Below are 19142 nucleotides of genomic sequence, written 5' to 3'. Positions count from 1 at the left end.
AGCCGACAGCAACCACCGCCAACCACCCTGGCCCACAGCAAGAAGAGGAGAGAAAGGGCACTCACCCAGGCCATGGCCTCCAATGGACACTGGAAAGAGAGAGAAGAGTGTGAGGCCAGGTGGTGCTCAACGTGGGCTGGGGCATTGGGCAGGGGTGAGGGAGGGAGGGGCTAGGGCTAGGGCATGTGTGCTTTCTGACCAGCAGACCCCTGGGGACCAGGCCAGGGTTCTGGAGGGGCTTTGAGGGTCTGGGTGGTGAGCAGGGCACGGGCAGCGGGTGGGCACCCACCTGTGACGAGGCACTTGCTGGCGTCCCCAGTGGGCAGAGCATGGATGCGGAAGGGCGAGTAGGGGATCTCGTCACCGCCATACTTGATGGTGATGGTGTACCGGCCGCTCATGTCTGGCAGGTAGGACACGGTGTACGTGCCATCCCCATTGTCCCGGATGTTGGCCTTCTTGGGCTTACCCTCGGGGTCCTGAGGGAGAAGCAGAGGTCAAGGCCCGCCTGTGCCTGGAGCATGACCTGGGGGGTGGGCTGCACAGAGACTCACCAAGATCTGGACGGTGAGCAACCCCTCGCCCGCGTCCCGTGCGTCGATGGTGAACTCCACAGGCAGGCTGGCAGGGATGCCAGAGGCGTTGAGGCCTGGGCCGCTGGCCCGCACTTTGCTGGCATCATGAGCTGGGAGGACCTTGATCTTGAAGGGGCTTGAGGAGAAGAAGGGATAAACAGTTGGCTGGGGGGCATGGACGGGGCAGTGGGGGGGTGATCTCATCTTGAGCCAGAGTCCTCCCCATAGACATGAGCAGGAGGGAGGACTGTGGGGCAGGGAGGAGGGACCAGTTCCCAGAAGCCGATGACATTCCGTGTCTGGGGGTGGGGGCACTCTGGGACTCCCTCAACAGAGCCAGGGTACGTCTCCATTCCCCAGGAAGGTGCTGTGGGAGGGTCCAGGAGGAGGCCCTGGCCCAGGCCTCCTGCACTTTTCCTAAGGTGCTAGTTTTGCTGTAAAAGCTCCTGGGGCAGGACAGCCTCAGGGCAGAGAGCCCTGGGGAAGAGCAGGATGGGGTGGCGAGACTGGACGAGGCTGACAGCTGGGAGAGGCTCTCCCAGGGGACCCCAGCAGTGACCCTGCAGTGCCACCCCAGCAGGAGCACCCCAGAGCTCATCTGCAGCACAGGAGCCCAGTGCTGGTCCTCACCTTCGTGGCACCTCCTGGTCAGCATACTTGACAGCTACCGTGTAGGGCCCGTCAGTGGCTGGGGTGTAGTGGACAGTGTGGGTGCCACCTCCATTGTCCCGCACCTCCACAGGCTCGGCCACACCTGGGCAAGGGGCACACAGTCAGCAGAGCCTCCCGGCATCCCACCCCACTTCCCTCCTCCCTGCCCCGGCCATTCTATACCTGTGGGGCCCAGCACAGCCACCTGCAGGGGCGCCCGGCCAGCTTGACTGCAGTCCACTGTGAAGGTCTGGGGAACCCGGGCCCTGACACCGGCCCCCAGCCCTGGCCCCGAGCACTTCACCTTCCCAGGGTCCACCACATCCTTCACCGGCACCCGGAACGGGCTCCCTGTGAGGAGAAGGACATCAGACCCTGCCCACCAGCCCTGATGGGTCCCCCTGATGCTGAGGAGCCTCGGAGGAGGAGGCCTTCCCTGCCTTTGAAATGCCCACAGGGAAGCCAGACCAACATGGGAAAATGCCTAGGAACTTGCTAAGAAAACGCACACAAGAATAAATGAACTTGACTGCAGACTGAGGCTGGGCAAACCTCACTCATGTGAGTCCCAGGCCTGGAAGAGAAGGCCTTCCTAAATTAATAAAATGTGAAAATAAAATGTTTTCAAAAATGAAATGTATTTCTGACACTGTGGCTGAAATAATAAAAAGATGGGAAATTAGATAAGGGAAAAAATTTCCAATTTCAGCAGTCCCAAGTCATGCAATATTTGAAGACATAACCTGCCAGGGCAGCTGGGCCCGCAGAGGGCAGGGGAGTTCTGCAGACGATGTGCGCAAGAAGGCCCAAGGCTGGCCTGAGCCGCCAAGAGGAGTGGGCTGTGTCTGTTTCCGGACACACAGTGAGTGGTAGACCTGCACAGCCGAGGTCTTGAGCTCCAGGCAAGGGGCTAGCAGGCCAGAGTGTGTTCCTGCGATTGACCGGGGGAGCTGTTGCATCAACCCTCGCTGCCTGCCTCCTCCACATCCTCCCTCTGGCTGGGCTCCAGCCCCAACCCACTCTAGGCTGTCCTCTCTGTGAACATTCTTATCCAACTTCCTTCCAGTTTCCCCCTCGTGGGGCGAGCATCCTGCACCCTCCCTTGTCTTCCCTGAGACTCTGACCACTCTCTCTGCACACCTGGGATGGGCCGCCCCCCGAAGGTGATGTTGACGTCATAGTCTCCAGGAGTGAAGGGGATGTACTCCACAGTGCAGCTACCATCCTTGTTGTCCTTGCAGGACATCTTGGCTTCCGAGGGACCCTCGATGGCTAGGCCAAGGCCCCCGGTGCCGGCTCCCCTGAGAGATGACATCCCCCCATGAGCTTCGTAAGACCAGTGAGTGAGGATGGGGGAGTAGCTGAATGGAGGGACAGGGAGGAAAGAGGGCAGGCCGCTGGGGACCCAGCTGAGGAGAAACGAGCTACAGGGGCTGATCTGGGATCCTGGAGGGGGTCTGCTCCTGCCTCACCCCTGAGAGAGGATGGGGTGGGGCTGAGGCCCAGGCAGAGGGATGAGCAAGGAGGGCCAGGGGCTGGGAAAGGGTGGTCACAGGTTTAGGCTAGCAAAGGGGGAGGATACCTGGTCTCCACAGTGAAGCGGTTGGCCTTGTTGACCAAGCCACCCTCCAGGCCTGGCCCGAAGGCCCGGACACGGGTGGGATCACAGCCCTCAGTCACGCCCACTCGGAAGGGGCTCTTGGGCACAGCGACCTCATCATACAGGACCTCCACCAAATGCACGCCTGGAAGCCAGCCACAGGGCCATCAATCAGGGAGTGTGCGCCCCCACCATCCCTCCTGCCCCGAGGGCGATATCATCAGATCCCGGCCCTGCCCACTCGCCCGGCCCTCCACCAGCCCTCACCCTCCTCGTAGGCAGTGTACTGCACTCGGTAGGTGCCGTCCCCATTGTCTGTCACGTAGGTGTCTGTCTTGGCCCCCGAGGGGTTGAGCACGCGAGCCGTCACATGGTTGCCGCCTGTGGCTGTTAGCGATCTTGCATCCACAGTGAACTCAGTGGTCACCTCCCGCAGGACACCTGGAGCCCCGGGGTGGCGTGCTCAGCAGAGGTGGGGGCAGCCTTCACACAGATGCTCCCTCTCCTCTCCCCCTCCCTTCCATCTCCTCTCCCTCTCTCTTCCCCTCCTCTCCCCCTCCTCTCCCACTCCCCAACTCCCAGGCTGCTCCTCTAATCGGAGCCTGGGCCCCCCACCCTCCCCTGCACCTCTGTGAGCTCCAGCCTCTGCCTTCACTCCCTTCTCCATGCAGTGACATTCTCTGTTCACATGAGTCACCCACCAGGCTGTGGGCCTGGGTCTTGCATCCCTCTGTCGTGCCCCATGCCTAGCCAGGGTCTGGCCCCTGGCAGATGGCCCATTCCCACTTACTGTCTCCTGACTCTTGTCATCCTCTACCCCAAAGCTTTCACCCTGCACCCCTCCAGAGCAGAGTTTTAGCTTTTTGGATCAGGGTACCCCTTAAGCACATGAAAGAAGAGATCTCTCCAGAAAAATGCCTGGAGTCAGGTGCAGTTTTGCCACAAGAGCAGAGGCCAATCTCCACTCCCGTTTTCCCCTCCACTCCTTCTCTGGGGTTTCTGGGCCAGTAAGGACTCTGGGGCTGCTCTGAGAGCCCTCCCTTCACCCCAGGTTGCTCCCCCAGCTCTCAGCTCTGCTTCCCTCCCTCCCACAGACTACCCAGCTCCTGCACCTGCCACTTGACCTTGCTTGGCTCCTCCTGTCCACTCACCATGTGGCTCAACACCAGGCCCTGAGACCTTGACGCCACTGGTATCGACCGCAGGCTGCACATGGACACGGGTGGGGAATTTGGGCACGGGATGCCCGCCGTACTTGATGGTAATGGTGTAGGTGCCGGGGAAGGCGGGGCTGTAGGTGATGTGGTAGGTGCCGTCCGCGTTGTTGTGGATCAGCACCTCGGCCTTGACCCCGGCATCCGACAGGATCTCAATGGTCAGCTCCGCCTCGCCTGCCTCTGAGCAGTCCACAGTAAAGGTGGCTGCCTCACCGACCTTGCCGCGCTCCAGGCCCGGTCCACTGGCCCGCACCTTGCTCGGGTCAAACACAGGCCGAATGGTGGCTTTGAAGGGCGAGCCAGGGATGTGGGCTTCGGCAAACAGGATGTTGATGGTGTACTCGCCAGGCTCCGTGGGCAGGTAGCTGACAGCACATGAGCCATCACCATTGTCCTGGCACTCGATCTTGGCCTCGCAGGGGCCCTCCACAGTCAGCCCCAGGCCACCTGTGCCAGCCCCCTTGGTGTCGATGGAGAATGGCGCGGGGGTGCCTACCAGTCCACCCTTGAGACCGGGGCCATAAGCACAGACCTAGGGGAAGAGGCAGGTGTGTGGGTTCCCTGCACCTGGCCTCCCCATCCCAGCCTTCATGGCCCCCACCCAACTCATCACCTCCAACTGTGGCTGCTACTGCGGACTGAGTGCTTATAACAATTCCAGGTGATGATATTGAGGCAGAGAGATGAAGCAATTTGCCCCAGTTAGTGGACCTGGGATTCAAGCCCAGGTGTGACTCCAAGGCCAGGCTCTTAATAGCTAAATTGTCTCCAAGGCAGGTGGTGGGGTGGGGCTGACCTCGGCCCCACATCCTTGGCTGTGCCCACTCCAGGCACATAAGTCCCTCTGGCCTCTGCCCCCTATGACTCATCCATCTTCCCAACAAGTCCCCAACTCCCAGCCCCAACCAGCTCCTATCTCCTCACCTTGGAGGGATCAGGGGGCAGGACACCCTCCACAGCAAAGGGGCTGCCAGGCACCGGGTGACCATCGTAGGTGATGTCCACCTTGTAGGGCCCCTCCTCCGGGGGCATGTAGCGCACAGCCTGGGCTTCCACTCCACCACCTGGCTCCAGCTTGCAGGGGATGGGCCGGCGAGAGGGCGAAGTCATCCGCACATCCAGTTGGCCCTGACCGCCAGCCCCTCGTGTGTTCACAGAGAATGCTTGTTCCTGTCCCACAGCCACCTCTGCGTGGAGAGCAAATGACACCATGAGGAGACTCCGGTCCACCCTACCCGAACACCCCTCACTCCCAGGGTGGCTCTTGCCCCACTTACTGCTATTGAGGCCCTGAACTTTGATTTTGCTGAGGTCCAGCGGGGGTGCCACATTCACCACAAAGGGGCTCTTGGGGACAGGGTCCCCGCCGTAGGTCACTGTCACTGCCATGTTGCCCTGTTGGGTACAATGGTAGGTCAGAACTGGGTATAAGGCACGGTCCTACAACATCCTCGTGGTGAATATGGGCTCTGAAGCTCAGATCCACCATGAGAGTGAGGGCAGGAGGCAGGAAAGGCATGGAGGATCCAGAACTGGTCCCATGGGACTGGAGGAGGGAGACCCAGGGCTCTGGCAGCCGGGCTGGGCGGGGGCATGGGAGGGGCAGAGCGCACCTGCTGGACAGCGGTGTACTTGACAGTGTAGGAGTAGTCATGGTTGTCTATGATCTCAAAGTCCCGCACAGCCTCGCCCTTGGCTGTCCCTGCAAACTGCACATCCAGCTTGGCCTTGCCGGCTCCCTTGGTCAGCACCGTGAAGTGGGTGGGCTTCCCGACTTCTACACCTGAGGAGCCACCCAGAGACGTGGTGAGGGCCTGGTAGCCACCTAACCCCAACCTCAAGCAAGTCCCAGCCCCTGCCCAGACACTCACCTGTGCGATTCAGCCCAGGGCCCTCGGCCTTGACTTTGCTGGCATCGTGGGATGGATCCACCTTGATGTGGAAGGGGCTGGCGGGGATCTCCTGGATGTGGAGGAGGCTTAGTCAGGGCTCTCGAGGGGAACACACCTCTGCTCTGGGCTAGATGCTGGCTCAGGACACACCCAGGGGACCCAGCATGGACAGGGGCAGCCTCCAAAAGGGCCCCCTTTGCTTCCTCTGAGGCACCCTGCCTCACACAGGTAGGGCTCCACCATGTCTGCAGAATCATCCCTCCCTGTTCCCAGTGACAGCATCTCTAGCTGCCTTCTAGAGCTGGGAGGTGCACGTCGCTGTGAGTACCCAGGAGCTTGGGTACCTGGTTGGCAAACAGCACCATGATGGTGTAGCGGCCCGCCCCTGGTGGCGTGTACTTGACGGTGAAGGTGTCGTTGTCATTCTTGATGATGTCGAAGTCGATGTCAGCCTCTGCAGGGCCCACCACACCTGGGGCGCACTTGATGCCGATGCTCACGTCGCCTGCAGAGAGGCGGGCACCGCTTCGAGTCGGGCTCAGCCCCTGACCCGACTCACCCCCGCCCCCTCCCAGACCCGCCCCTTCCGGCTGGGCGCACCTTGCCCCGCCTCGCTGCAGTCCACCGTGAAGTAGGTGGGCTCGTTGGCCTTGAGGCCCGTCTTCTCCACGCCGGGGCCGTATACCTTTACCCGCTCGGGGTGGCTGCCTTCGCCCACGTTCACCTGCGGGAGGGGTCGCAGCTCAGCGTGGTGCCCTCCCTCAAGGCTCATCCTCCTGCCCAGCGCACCCGCCCCAGCCTCAGTGGCACCAGCCCAAGCCTCAGTCCCAGCCTGAGCCCAGGGACAACAGGGACTCCAGCGAGGGGTCCGCCCTCCCTCAGGGACCCCTGGTGGTGGGCACGGGGAAGGCTGGGAGGACGCACCCGGAAGGGGCTCTTGGGCACGTTTACGCCTCCCCAGGAGATGATGATGGTGTGCTTAATGGGCTTGGTGGGCACATAGGAGCAGCGGAAGGTGCCGTCGCCATTGGGGATCACCTTGATGTCGATGGGACAGCCGTCCGCGTCCTGTGGGCATCACCCAAGCAAAGTTCATAGCTGTGGCCTCCGCAGAGCGCCCTCTGCTGGCCACAGGTGAACCCAGAGCCTCCTTTCCCACAGCCAACAAGCTGGCACTCCCGCCCCCACACCAGCCACTGAGGCCACCAGAGCCCAGGGCCACGTGCTCTGGCGGCCAGAGCCCACCCTGGGAGCCTGGCTCAAGGCCATCTGTATGGCTTGCTCTCCCAGCCTAGGTTTCCTCAACTCTGAAATGTGTTGGACAGGAAGAGTGCGGGCTAAATTTATGTTCCTAAAACTGAATCATGAGCCTTTCAAAGAAGAATCACCCTCTTAGATCTTCAAGAATATGTTCATTAACCTCTAGGGGTCAATGGACACCAGTCTGAGAAACTGACTTGGGAAACCAATGTCTTATTCAATGAAACAATCTTTCAATTACAAATTAGCACAAAAATGACTCTTTGGTAAAATACGTTTTTAGGTTATCATTGTTAAGAAAACACAAAATTTAAAATTTTCCATGGTACTGATGGGCCCATGAGTATCAGTCCTGCCTGATCTTCTGCGATGCTGTCATTTCCTGCTGGGAGGCCTCTGCCTCTGGCCTGGCCCTGCCTTCCAGGGTCCCTGCCATGGGTAGTAAGGGCAGCAGAGACTGGACAATGACCTACCTGGGCATAGAGCTTCAGGTCTCCCTTGCCAGCTGCACGGGCATCAATGGTGAACTCAGCAGGCTTGTCCACGATGCAGCCAGTAGGCTCCAGGCCAGGCCCAAAGGCCTTCACCTGTGCGGAGGGAAGAAGGCTGGGTTGGGGACGGGAGGAGAACCAGCTCGCCCCACCCCCAGGGCAGGTGTGTGTGAGCTGGGACTATACCTTATCTGGGAAGCAGTCAGGTGGGGCGGGCAAGATGTGGGCAATGAAGGGTGAGTCTCGGATGTCCTCGTCGTCACAGATGACGTGCACAGCGTACTCCCCAGGCTCCGTGGGCCAGTACCGCACATCGCAGGAGCCATCCCCCTTGTCGTCACATTCAATCTTGGCTTGTGAGGGCCCCTCGATGGAGAAGCCTGGGGCAAGGTGGGGGAGGGTCGGGGGTCCAGCATCAGGCAAGACCCTTCCGTCCCTCAGCTACCCTCTAGCCGCCCTCATGTCCTATCTCCCTGCTCACCCCAGCACTCCCCAGCATGCGCACTGCACTCATTACCCACAGTGTCCCCTGCTGCCCTCCCCCGCAGCACTCCCTCCTCCTGTCCCCCAGCCACTTACCCAGTGTCCCCACCTCAGTGCCAATGGCTTCCACCACAAAATCAGCTGACTTGCCCACCTGGCCAGTCTCCAAACCAGGACCCCAGGCCCGGACCTTTTGCACTCCTGCCTCTGGGCTCACCTGTACCTCAAAGGGGCTGGGCAGAGAGGGAGCTGGTGTCCATGCCAGGAAGCACCCCCCCTAGGTCCCCCCTCCATCTCCCCTCAAACTCCCTCGCAGCCCACTGCCCCTCATCCCTCCCTGTGATGGCCTAGACAGGACAGCATGGGAGGCCGCAAGGTACTCACCTGCGAGGGATGGCGTAGCCGCCCCACGTGATGGTCACCACATACTTCCCAGGCACCACTGGGTAGTACTCGCACTCAAACACACCGTCCCCAGCCTCCCGAACCTTCACCGGCTCCTCTGTGCCCTCTGAGGAGATGGGGGCAGGGTGGGGAAGAAGGCAGATCAATATCCTTGAAGTCCCAGCTCCTCAATCCCCTCAAGGAGCCATTGGGACCTGGACCCAGCCCAAGGGCAGTGCTCTAGTGAGCAGTGCTGCAACTCAGGGCAGGGAACACTTGTCATCCCTGTGCATAACACCCCGTATAGCACTTAGGGGGGAGAGAATCATTCCTGGCTTGCAGACCAAGAAACTAAGGCAGAGAGGAGACAATGTGCCTGAGATTCTGGGGTGCCTCTGGTCACTGTGGAGCTGTGGTGCTGGCTGTCACTGCCCTCTGGGAGTCAGAACCACTGGCCATACTTCCTTTATGATCTCCCAGCCCCACTCTCACGACCCTGGGCTCTGGCACTCACTTGGCCCCTTGACCGTGACCTTGAGCTCCCCGCTGCCGGCACCTTTGGTAAACACCTTGAAGTCAGCCACCTCTTTCACACGAACACCCTTGGGCTGCAGGCCTCGCCCAGAGGCGCGGCAGGCGTTGGGGTTACAGGCTAGGGGAGGAAGAGAAAGGAGGTTGGGGGTGCTGAGAGGCCTTGGACCACTAGCCCCCACCTCCCTGTGCACAGTCCTTCTAACCCCTCCCAGGCACAGGCAGTGGCCCACAGCCCTGCTCTGGAGCCCTTTGTGCCCCCAGCACAACCAGGGCTGCTGGGCTGGAGCTGGCTACAGGCCCCAGATCAGGCAGGTTACAAGAAAGCTTCCGAGCCAGTGCCACTGGGGAAATGCATGGCAGAGCCTGGGCTGAGAGTGGGCTCAGAGAGACAGGGAAGGCCCCTTTACCCACCCCAAGGCCATCCATCTAGAGCCCTCTGGGCCTCTCAGGGCACCAAAGCAACCTTAGGATCTAAGTCATGCCACAAAACATCCAGCAATGCCACAGAACAAGAGCTACTTCATAGAACTCAAAGCCTGCCATAGAACACAGGCAATGTGTGGACATCAGCCTACCACAGACCGTGGCCAGTGGCAATGAGCCCAGGCCTTGCTATGGAACACAGGCAAAGGAATGGGAATCTGAGCCTGCCACAGAATCCAGAAAATGGCATGGAACCCACAGGTGCTATGAAACAGGCAACGATACATATTCCAGGACTACCATGACTATAGGCAATGGCACCGCCCAAGGGGTACCACGGAACACAGGCAATGGCTCAGAGCCCAGGTTTCATCACAGAAATCACCAGGCAAGTGGCAAAGACAGTAGATCTGCCACAGAACACAGACAATGGCATGGAACCTGGGGCCTGCCACAGAATGCCATGGAAAGGGGGCGATTCCACACTGCCCGGGCCATGCCACACAGCACAGGTGAGGCCAGTCAGCTACGGCCGTGCCTGGCCCCGCCTCCACTGGAGAGCATTAACGTGGCATCACTCTCTTGGCCTGGTGGACGATGGGCACTGAGTGCAGGGAGAGAACAAGTGGGGCAGTCACCACCTGAGGGCTTGGCATTCGGGCAGTACTCCCCAGATATGCCTCCACCCATACAGCCCCGTCACTTCCGCTCAGCCCTCCCAGGGTGGCACATGTTCTGGGACCCTTCACTGTGGCCCCCCAGCCGTGCTCTTAGGGACTCCAGCCACCTTGAGGGTGGGGTGGAGGACGCAGGGAGGGGGTCTCTGCAGAGCCCTGCCCCAGCTCTTCCTCCTGCCCCTTGCAAGCCTCTGGCTTTGGTAAGGGCTACTGTGGGGAGCAGTGAAGGGCCCTTACCTTCCGACACGTGGACAGGGAAGGGACTGCGGGTGATGGGGGCACCCGCAAAGGCCACATGCACGGTATGTGGCCCCTCCATGACAGGTCTGTATGTGCAGCGGAACGTGCTGTCACCCTTGTCCTCCAGGGCCACCTCCACTGTGTCCCGCCGGCCCTGTGGGTCCACGATCACCACAGCAACATCGCCGGTGCCGGCCCCTGCCGAAAACAGAGGCTGTCAGCACCCACTCTGGACACCCACAGCTGCCCCGGTGCCCTCACCCTGAGGCTTCCCACCCTCTGGCTGGCATCCCTGCCCCAGCCTCCCCCCACCCCCACACAGCCCCACATGGTCAGGGGCTTTCCGCCTGCACCCCCTGGGGCCCATCCTACCCGCAGTGTAGATGTCAAAGTAGGTGGGTTTGTTGGCCACATTGCCCACAGGTTCCAGGCCAGGGCCACGGGCTGACACCTTGTTGGCATCTCCCAGGGCCATGCCCACGTTCACCTCAAAGGGACTGCGTTCAATGTTCTGGCCAGCAAAGAGCACGGTCACCTAGGGGTCAGAGGTCAAGGGTTAGCTTCTAGGGGAGAGCAGTCCTGAGAGGGGGCAGAGGGGCACAGCCACGCCAAGGAGGGTGAGAGGCGGGCAGCTGGGGCTCTGGGCAGGAGAGAGGTGCAGGCTGAGAGAAGGGTCCATGCAGCTGGAGACAAGGATGTGAAGAGCAGGGCAGGCAGGGGGGCCTAGAGGGAGATACCTTGTGTAACCCAGCGACCTTGGGCACATAGGAGACAGCATAGGTGCGATCCTTGTCATTGTTGGGAACCACCTTGGCCTATTGGGAAGGAAAAAGATGGGAAGCCTCTCCAAAGACCGTAGTCCCTCCTGACCCCACAGCGCCTTATGCACCCCAGCCCCACTCAGTCCCTATGGTGACACCTTCCCCAGACTGCACAGCACAGTGTGTGGCTCTGGCAGTCACCTCCGGGCCATTCCTGTTGTTGGCCCCACGCTCTCTGGTTCCAATCCCAAGTGAATCCCTCTGTCCCCAGTGGCCTCTGCATACCTCCTCAGTGTGGCCTTCAGGGTCCTCGATGTAGACCAGCACCTCGCCCACGCCCGCGTCCACCGTCTGCACGGTGAAGTGGGCAGGCTGCAGCACGGTGTTGCCCTGTGGCTCGATGCCTGTGGGGCAGGAGCAGAGCCCAGGTTACTCAGGGAGAGCCTACATGTGCCCAGCTGCCCAGGAGGGCCGCCAGGGGCTCACACATACCAGGCCCATAGGCGATGGCTTTCTTGGGGTTCAGCTGCTTGGATCGAACAGGGGCGCCAGGTTTGAGCTTGGCCTTGGGGAACTGGGACAGGTAGGTCATAACAGAATGCTCATCCACGTTGGGGTCCACGATCTCCTCAGGGGCAATGACCTGCGATGGAAAGGAGTGATGACACATGGTGCCCTGTTTTCCTAGCAGCCTGTCTACCCCTGCACCCTGGCCAGGTAAACTTACAGACCCAACCTCTGCCCCTGCCCCCTTTCCCCCCTGCCCCATCTGCGCATGTACCTGGGGCACCCCAAGCCAGTCGTCGGCCTGCTGCATGGCCTCCCGGGCGTTCTCCACGGGCTGGTTGGGGTCCCAGGCCTCCCAGTCGGGGCAGAGACCTGGAGAGGTGATGGAGGGAAACGATGGTGAGGGGCAGCCAGCCAGCCAGGATGCAGGGCATTTGTTCACCCACACCCTCGGAGGCTGTGGCTTCACACCCCTTCCCACCAGCTCTAGGCCTTGACTAGCCAGGTTCCTGCTGACCCCATCGGCTGCGAGGCCCCTCACCACGTAGGAGCACGACAGCCCTCCCCACCACCAACAATGAAGCCTTTCTGCCCTGGCTGACGCAGCCTGGCACCAGCCCTGCTGGCCGGCCTCCTGCCTGCCCAGGCCCCAGCTCAGACCTTGAACCCCAAACCCTGGGAGGGTACCCCCCTCCACTATCTCTTGCCTCATTCAGCTTTCTCAGGGGTGGGCAGAGGTCAGAGTGCCTGTCCCACATATGCCCCTGACCCATCTCCCCTAGAAGGCCTCCTCACAGCTGCCCTGAAGCCCTAGATCTCCAAACACTTTCCACACCAGTCTTAGGGTATAAGACTCTCTATTCCTTCTAACTGCTCACTTGGGGAAACTGAGGCATTAAAGGGCCTGTGGGGAGAGAATGACTTCTCCTCTGCAGCCCTCAGGAGCCCTGCCCTCCCAACAGGAAGGACGCTGAGGCAGCCCCAGATCACTCCTATGAAGGGTGCAGGTGAGGGGGCGCATGGTTCAGGCCAGAGCTGGAGGAGGGGGACAGCACACCGTTTCGGGGAGGGGGCCGGCTCAAGGCTGGAATCCATGACTGGCTGGAACAGCTGAGCTCACTGCTGGCAGTCACACCAGTTACGGGCCATGGCTCAGCAGCTGGGAATGCTTCCCAGGAGGCTGTGCCCCCGCCTCCCACCCCTTGCTCCCCGGCTGACCCCAGGGTGGAGGAGGATTCTCCCAAGGGGCTGTGACTCCTGGAGAAAACCTATCTTTTCAGGAGATGAGGGGCAGAAAGGGAGCTGTCCACGGGGTACATTCTAGCCAGTGATGCCTCAGCTTTTTTCATGGCCCCTGAGCTGCCTCCACTTGACCAGGCCAGGACCTACACGGAGAAGGGGCAAGGCTGGGTCACCTGCCACCAGGCAGTGCCCCACTGGCCTCATCCCACATCATCCTGAGCCTCAACTCCTTCTCAAAGCCATCCCAGGGTCTCCCAAAGAAGAGCCTTCTCTGGATCTAACTCCTGGTCTTCCTACAAGTCCTGGTCACCACACTGCCTCTCTCTCAGCTCGGCAGGAATAGTGCCTCGTGGCACAGTAAAAAATTCATGGGGCAGGGAGTCCAGGCCCTGGGCTCTAGGTGGTTCTGCCACGGATAAGCTGTGTAATCTTGGATAAGTCACCAGCCCTCTCTGGGCCATAGTGTCCTTGTCTGTAAAATGAGGGGTTTTAAAACTCTTCCTTCCTCTGCGGAATCTGGCACACTCATCAGGTAGGGCCTGCTGCCAGCCAGCGGAGAGCCACAGCTGGAGGAGGACAAACCCTGCCGGGGATCCTGCCCCCCAGGCCCCAGGGTGTGCATTCCGACGACCATGCGCCTTGGCAGCCCCAGCTTGTCCCCTCTGTCTTTGGGAGCTAAGGACTCCATGCTGTGCTCGCTGGCCCACTCACCGGGGGCGCAGTTGTCCACCAGGGCACCCAGAGCTTTGCCGTCCTGCCAGTCACGGTTGAAGTTGGTGATGGGCAGCTGGGGCACCTTGTTCTGGATCCAACCAAGCAGCCGCTGCTTGGGCGTCTGTTTGCGGGCGTCTTCATCATCTTCATCCTCCCACATGGGCATGGAGATGGAGTAGTGCAGGATCAACGTCCAGATCAGACCCAGGATCAGCTTCAGGTTCCCATCCACGATGGCCTTGCTGTCTGCAGAGGGGAGGGCACAGACGGACTCAGGAGCGCCCCACCCTCCACTGCCCCAGAGCACCCTCCCTCACCTGTGCAGCTCCTCGGGCCAGAGCCCTGGGGTCAGGGCTCTAGTCTCTGCCTACCTGACCCTCTCCCTCCTGCAAGGCCCCATTCAGATGCCAAGTCCTTTATGGGGCCCTTCTGGTCAGAAGGCTGCTTCTCTGTGTTCCTGTGGTTCTGGAAGGTACCCTCACCTCAGCTACAGCAAGTGAGTCTGCCTTCTGTCTATGAAATTACCTGGTTTCTGTCTGGCCTTGTGGGATTGTAAGGCTCCCAGGGCAGAGCCTTTTTGTTTTGTTAACAGTTCTACTGAGCTATGATTGACATACAGCAAACTGCACACGCTAGAGAATGAAGTTTGAGAAGCTTTGACATTATGGATATATCACGAAGCCGTCACCACAGATGGAGAATAACGAAGGTACCATCCATCACTCCCCAAAGTTTCCTTGCACATATCCCTTTGTGAGCCCTCCCTCCTGCCGTCCTTGTCCCTCCATCCCAAGCAACAACTAAACTGCTCTCTGTCACGATAGATTACTTTGTATTTCCTAGGGTGTTATATAAATGGAATCACACACTATATACTCTTTTTTTTTTTGGTCTGGTTTCTTTCACTCTAGACACTAGGTTTTATTTTTCTACAATGAAGGTCTTAAACATAGTAAGGTCTCAATAAATATTGGTTGAATGAATATTTTAAGGACTGAAATTGGAGTGGAGTAGGACAAGTTTCCACTCACACTCTACCCCGAATGCCAGAAAGGGCTTTAGAAACCAAGGGGTTCTGATAGTGGGGCGGGGGTGGGTGGGTGGGGTCCAACACATTCTCAGTTAAGTCTTGAAAGTCATGTTGTCAAAGGCTGGGGGCCAGAGGGACTCCAGCCTCAGGAGCTGACACACTCCACCCATCACCTCCTTTGAGGAATCCTTTGAGCCAGAACTGGTTCCTCAAGATTTGTGGGGAGGGCTAGATCCCCCTTAACAATCAGAAAGAGATATCCAGAAGCCTGGGGTGGCCTAGCATGTAGACAGATCTTTGGAATTCAGCTTACTTGTAAAGGGCAATGAAGTTCTGAAATCTATCAGCTTCCCAAAGCACTGCTTTCAGGAGGCTGGAAGGGGGTGGAAGACTCGGTCTTGTTTACTGATGTTGCCGGAGAGATGGGAGAGGGCGGAGTGGAGGCTTCCCCTTACACATCTTCTCCCCTCCACCCTTCCCCAGATCTTGGGGAAAGTGTTAGGAGATCAAGAGCCTGGGAAATCCAGGGCATCCCCTGCCCCACTCCCACCTGCCCTGGGAGGGGTGCCTCAGTCTCCCTGTCCCTCTGGCTGGGGCTCTGGCCTCCCGGGCTCCCCCACCCTGTCACTGATTCATCCTTCCTTCCCCAGCAGCTCCCCAGCCCGCCCCCTTCCCCTGGCTCCACTGCAGCACAATGGTTTGGCAGCTTTCAAATTCCATGACACACTCACTCCCTGCCTCCCGGTGCTTTCTCTCAAACACACAGGCTCCAACACTTTCACACAGTCTGGATGCCCCCGTGCCCCCAGCCTCTCACAACCCCCACAGCCTCCAAAGCTCACATGCCCAGAAGTACTTCTTGCAAACTGGAGCCAGACCCCTGGGCAGGAAGCCTTGAGACTGCAGGGGTTGGGGGGGTGTGTATATGGGGAGGGTGGTCATTCATATTTGCTGGAGAGGGAAGTTTCTCCCCAGCAACTGGCCCTGGGCCAGACAGCAAGTGGTCCAGGCTTGGGGCAGGAGAAGGGCAGTGGGGCCCCAAGTCCCACTCTGGAAGCAATGACCTCCCTCTCCCTCCTCCCTCTCGGAGGCCAGGCAGAGGAGAGGAGCTCAGCGCCACCAGGGCTCACCAAGCCACTTCTCCATCTGCCTAGGGATACCCCCAAAGGAGTGGGAGGAGCCAGACAGCTAATTTCCGAGGCCACCCCAGGCCTCGAATGGAGGGGGAGGAGAGGGCTGGGCCTAGGGAGGTGCTGGGACAGCTGCTGCCCCCTCCAGCCCCTCCCTTGGTTGTTGGCTCCAGGAGAAGGAATAGCAACTGGGGAACAGCTGCGGGACAGAGCTGCCTCATAGGCCTCTTTGTTCGGAGGGAACGAGGGGCGATGGGGGGCCAGGACAAGGTGGTGGGGATATGAAGGGCACAGCTCCTTTAACCTGGGCTCAGTGCCCCTTCTTCAGGTGGACTTGGATCCCAGCTGCTACTCCAGACCCTGAATTCCCTCCTAGAAAGAGAAGTGGGGAGTCTTTCTGACACCCCCTGAGGTGCCCAGATGCTCGATTTCAGCGCTGAGACAATACTCAGAAGGAGGCCCCATGGATAGCCCCTTCCCACCACTAAATGGAGTAGGGGAGCTAGCAGAAGCAGGATGCTCCTCCCTCGTGGGGCAGCCCTTTTGGACCTCCTCATTGGGGGGCGACCCAGCTGGGCGCCGCCGGTGTCCCCTCCCCTCCGGCCTCAGCCTGGGGCCGGCAGCTGAATTGCTGACAGCTTATCTCATCAGCGCCAGTGAGCCACTTGGCCCAAATGGGGACTGCCTCCCCTTCCTCCCAGCGGGAACCAAGGAGCTTCCCTCCTGCCCTCAAACCAGCTTTTGCTTCTTCCCCTCTGCTCTGAGCCGGCCCCTCCTCGGCTGAGCCAAGGGGGCTGGAGCCAGGCACCGCCACGGGGGAGGGGAGAGGTGTGCTCAGGAAGGACAAGGCCTGGAGAGGGGCCGGGAGCCCCCGCAGACTGGAGGGGAGGGGAAAGCTGAGCAGTTTCCTATATGTCTTGCCGAAGCCTCCGGCTCTTCCCCCAGACCCCACCTGGGACAGTCAGTCCTGCCTTTCAAAACCCAGCCTGCTGAGGATGCGGGCCCAGGACTGACTCCTCTCTGACCCCTCAGCCTCCATCACGTAGCCCTCACTCTCACTACACACTCCAGGCTCCCTCCCCCACCCCCTGCCCTCAGCCTTGTCCTTCTGGAAAGCTCAGAGACATCTGCTGTGTCACGGAGGCAGGGCTATTTCCAGGACAGGGCAGGCGGGTGGGGTGGGGGGGGCAGTATTGGGGCAGGAGGGGGTAAGGGCTAGGGAGGGGACTGGATGGGGAGCCCCAGGCTGACCTCAGCTGCTATATCAGGAGGCCTAGAGATGGCCCCAAGGGAGAGTGTGGCTGACAGACATCAAGTCATCTGGAGAAATCTCAGGGAACATCCTGTGTGGGGCCCACCTAGCCCCACATGAAACTCCCCTCCTGGGGCCGTGGGGTGCACCGTCCAAGGACCCTGGCCTGCAAATCCCAGCAGGGTTCTTAAGAGCTCTCCACAGGGGTGGGCGGGGTGTCTTCCCCAGGCCCCCAGCCTCAGGGATGACTGCAGGACTCTGAGGGCAGGACAGCCTCCTGCCAGTCCAAGCCCACCCTTGGCGTCTCTGCTCCCAAGACTGGAGTGCCTCCCCGCCCCCACCCTGCATTACACACCTTCCAAATCTGGTTACACTCAATGACTTCCTCCCTTCCACAGGCCTTCCCCTCCCTCCCCGCAGCCCAGACCGTTAGCTGCAGCCAATCCCGGGGTAGGGGGTGGGCTGGGGCAGGGCCTGGACTTGCGGAAGCCCCCTCCACCGCAGGCTGAAGCAGGAGGAGGACAGTCAGGGGTTAAGTCTCCCAGCGCTCGCTCAGTGCCTTTTTAGGTTTCTGAGGCCCTGCCTGTCCTGGCCCCCGGGCCCGAACCCAGCTGCTGAGCACATGCACGAAGAGGGCCTCCCGCGCCAGCTCCCCTCGGCCCCAGAGCCCGCAGACGCGGGCAGTGGTTGGGACCTGTCTTCAGCCCTCTCCTGGCCCGCGGAGGGGCTGTGAAGCTGGGGAGCCACTTGTTTTGTTGGGGGCGGGGAGATGCCCCCAGGAATCAGTGACAGGCACTGGTTCTGTCCTCCTAAGTGTGGGCTAGGGTTGCCCGATGGAGGGAAAGGGGACGGTGAGCGGAGGCGGGCGGTGGGAGTGTGCATGGGGAGGCGGCAGCTGGAGGGCTCGCAAACCCTAAGGCCTGGACTCCCCGGGGCACCCAGGGAGTGCTCGCTGTCCCCAGAGGGGTGTGCAGGCAGTGCCCGTGGCCCTTGTCGGTGGGTGGGAGGGCCGGAGCCAGGGTCTTCTCTCTGTACCAGGAGGGTGCCCTCTGCCCTGTCTCTCAGCTCCCCGCGCGCCCACTCCGCACCTGTGTCCCCTGCCCCATGGGACGACCCTATCCCCGCCGCGCCCGTGCCCTCGCCCTCCGCACTGACCTATGGACACGAGCTTGATGTGCTCGCGCTCGAGGAACTCGAGGGCCACGGACACGTTCTCCAGCTTCATTTGGCGGAAGTTGGGGCGCGGATGGAACTTGCGGTACATGCGCTTCTGGCTGAGCACCTCGAGCAGTGCGATGAGCCGGAGCCCGTCGCTGAGGTCGCGCTGCAGGTCGGTCAGGCGCTTGCCCACGCACTTGAGGTGCTCATTGCACCAGCGCGTGAATGTGTTCTGCTGGATCTTCTTCCACGGCGCGTCCTCCGCCAGGTCCTTCTCCGTGGACGGCATCTCGTCTGTCTCATCGCCCAGGCCGAGGCCGGCGTCTGAGTAGCCGCTGTTGTTCATCATGCTGGCGCGGGCTGGGGATGCGGCCGGGGCTAGGGCCGGGGTTGAGGCTGTCGGGCGCTGTCGGGGCGCGACCACGGGACTCGCTGCGCTGCGCTGCGCTCCTCTCCAACTTCTCTCGCGCCGGGGCTGGCGGGGCTCGGCGGGGCTCGGCGGGCCTCCTAGGCGCTCGGCCGCTCTCTGGCTCTGTCTCTCTCCAGGGGCGGAGCGGTGCTCGGGAAGTGCGGGCTGGGCCGGGGCGGGGGGTTTAAGAAGCCCCCGGACCGCCGCCCCCCCGCCGCGCCCGCGGCCCCCGGGTCCACGTCAGAGCGCCGGCCTCCCAGGAATGCCGCCCGGCCCGCGGGTGGGGGCCGCGCCGCACAGGACGCCCCGCCCCCGCCGCCCCGCCCCCGCACCGCCCGAGCGGCGGGACCGGGTTGAGGGCGCCCACCCTCTGGGCCCCCGGTGCTGCCGCGCCGGAAGGTGGCGGGGAGGGCCGACAGTTCTCCATCCACACCCAACACACCAAACTGTCAGGAATGAAATATGCTCCCTCCACACCCCGCACGGGCTAAAGAGGTAAATGGGGAAACTGA

At 61.0% G+C, this 19142-nt stretch overlaps 1 protein-coding gene across 7 annotated transcripts in view; it reads right to left on the bottom strand.

Annotated features, from left to right (window-relative positions):
• FLNC (filamin C) overlaps positions 1 to 18857 on the bottom strand; it is a 28847-nt gene extending 9990 nt beyond the window's left edge. For 2 of the 7 annotated variants that reach the window (XM_063641599.1, XM_063641600.1), the window contains exons 1-29: positions 18219 to 18857; positions 13649 to 13897; positions 11970 to 12067; positions 11681 to 11831; positions 11474 to 11592; positions 11165 to 11242; positions 10800 to 10962; positions 10425 to 10625; positions 9068 to 9205; positions 8554 to 8680; positions 8266 to 8402; positions 7873 to 8066; positions 7669 to 7782; positions 6860 to 7003; positions 6536 to 6659; positions 6280 to 6440; positions 5915 to 6005; positions 5657 to 5826; positions 5321 to 5438; positions 4968 to 5230; positions 3978 to 4575; positions 3094 to 3267; positions 2809 to 2971; positions 2367 to 2527; positions 1410 to 1577; positions 1206 to 1329; positions 555 to 711; positions 290 to 479; positions 66 to 89 (exon numbers count right to left, since the gene is read on the bottom strand). In XM_063641599.1, coding sequence (XP_063497669.1) covers positions 66 to 89; positions 290 to 479; positions 555 to 711; positions 1206 to 1329; positions 1410 to 1577; positions 2367 to 2527; positions 2809 to 2971; positions 3094 to 3267; positions 3978 to 4575; positions 4968 to 5230; positions 5321 to 5438; positions 5657 to 5826; positions 5915 to 6005; positions 6280 to 6440; positions 6536 to 6659; positions 6860 to 7003; positions 7669 to 7782; positions 7873 to 8066; positions 8266 to 8402; positions 8554 to 8680; positions 9068 to 9205; positions 10425 to 10625; positions 10800 to 10962; positions 11165 to 11242; positions 11474 to 11592; positions 11681 to 11831; positions 11970 to 12067; positions 13649 to 13897; positions 18219 to 18570 — 4951 coding nt within the window. In that variant the 5' untranslated portion in view covers positions 18571 to 18857. The remainder of the gene's footprint in view (positions 1 to 65; positions 90 to 289; positions 480 to 554; positions 712 to 1205; positions 1330 to 1409; positions 1578 to 2366; positions 2528 to 2808; positions 2972 to 3093; positions 3268 to 3977; positions 4576 to 4967; positions 5231 to 5320; positions 5439 to 5656; positions 5827 to 5914; positions 6006 to 6279; positions 6441 to 6535; positions 6660 to 6859; positions 7004 to 7668; positions 7783 to 7872; positions 8067 to 8265; positions 8403 to 8553; positions 8681 to 9067; positions 9206 to 10424; positions 10626 to 10799; positions 10963 to 11164; positions 11243 to 11473; positions 11593 to 11680; positions 11832 to 11969; positions 12068 to 13648; positions 13898 to 18218) is intronic. The other 5 variants (XM_055283935.2, XM_055283936.2, XM_055283937.2 and 2 more) reach the window with 3 other exon arrangements.
• Positions 18858 to 19142: the final 285 nt, after the last annotated feature.

The sequence above is a fragment of the Symphalangus syndactylus genome, chromosome 6 (assembly GCF_028878055.3).
Source record: "Symphalangus syndactylus isolate Jambi chromosome 6, NHGRI_mSymSyn1-v2.1_pri, whole genome shotgun sequence".
Classification (NCBI taxonomy): Eukaryota; Metazoa; Chordata; class Mammalia; order Primates; family Hylobatidae; genus Symphalangus; species Symphalangus syndactylus.
The sequence above is the reverse complement of the archived record's forward strand: the minus strand, read 5'-3'. Positions and strand labels throughout refer to the sequence as shown.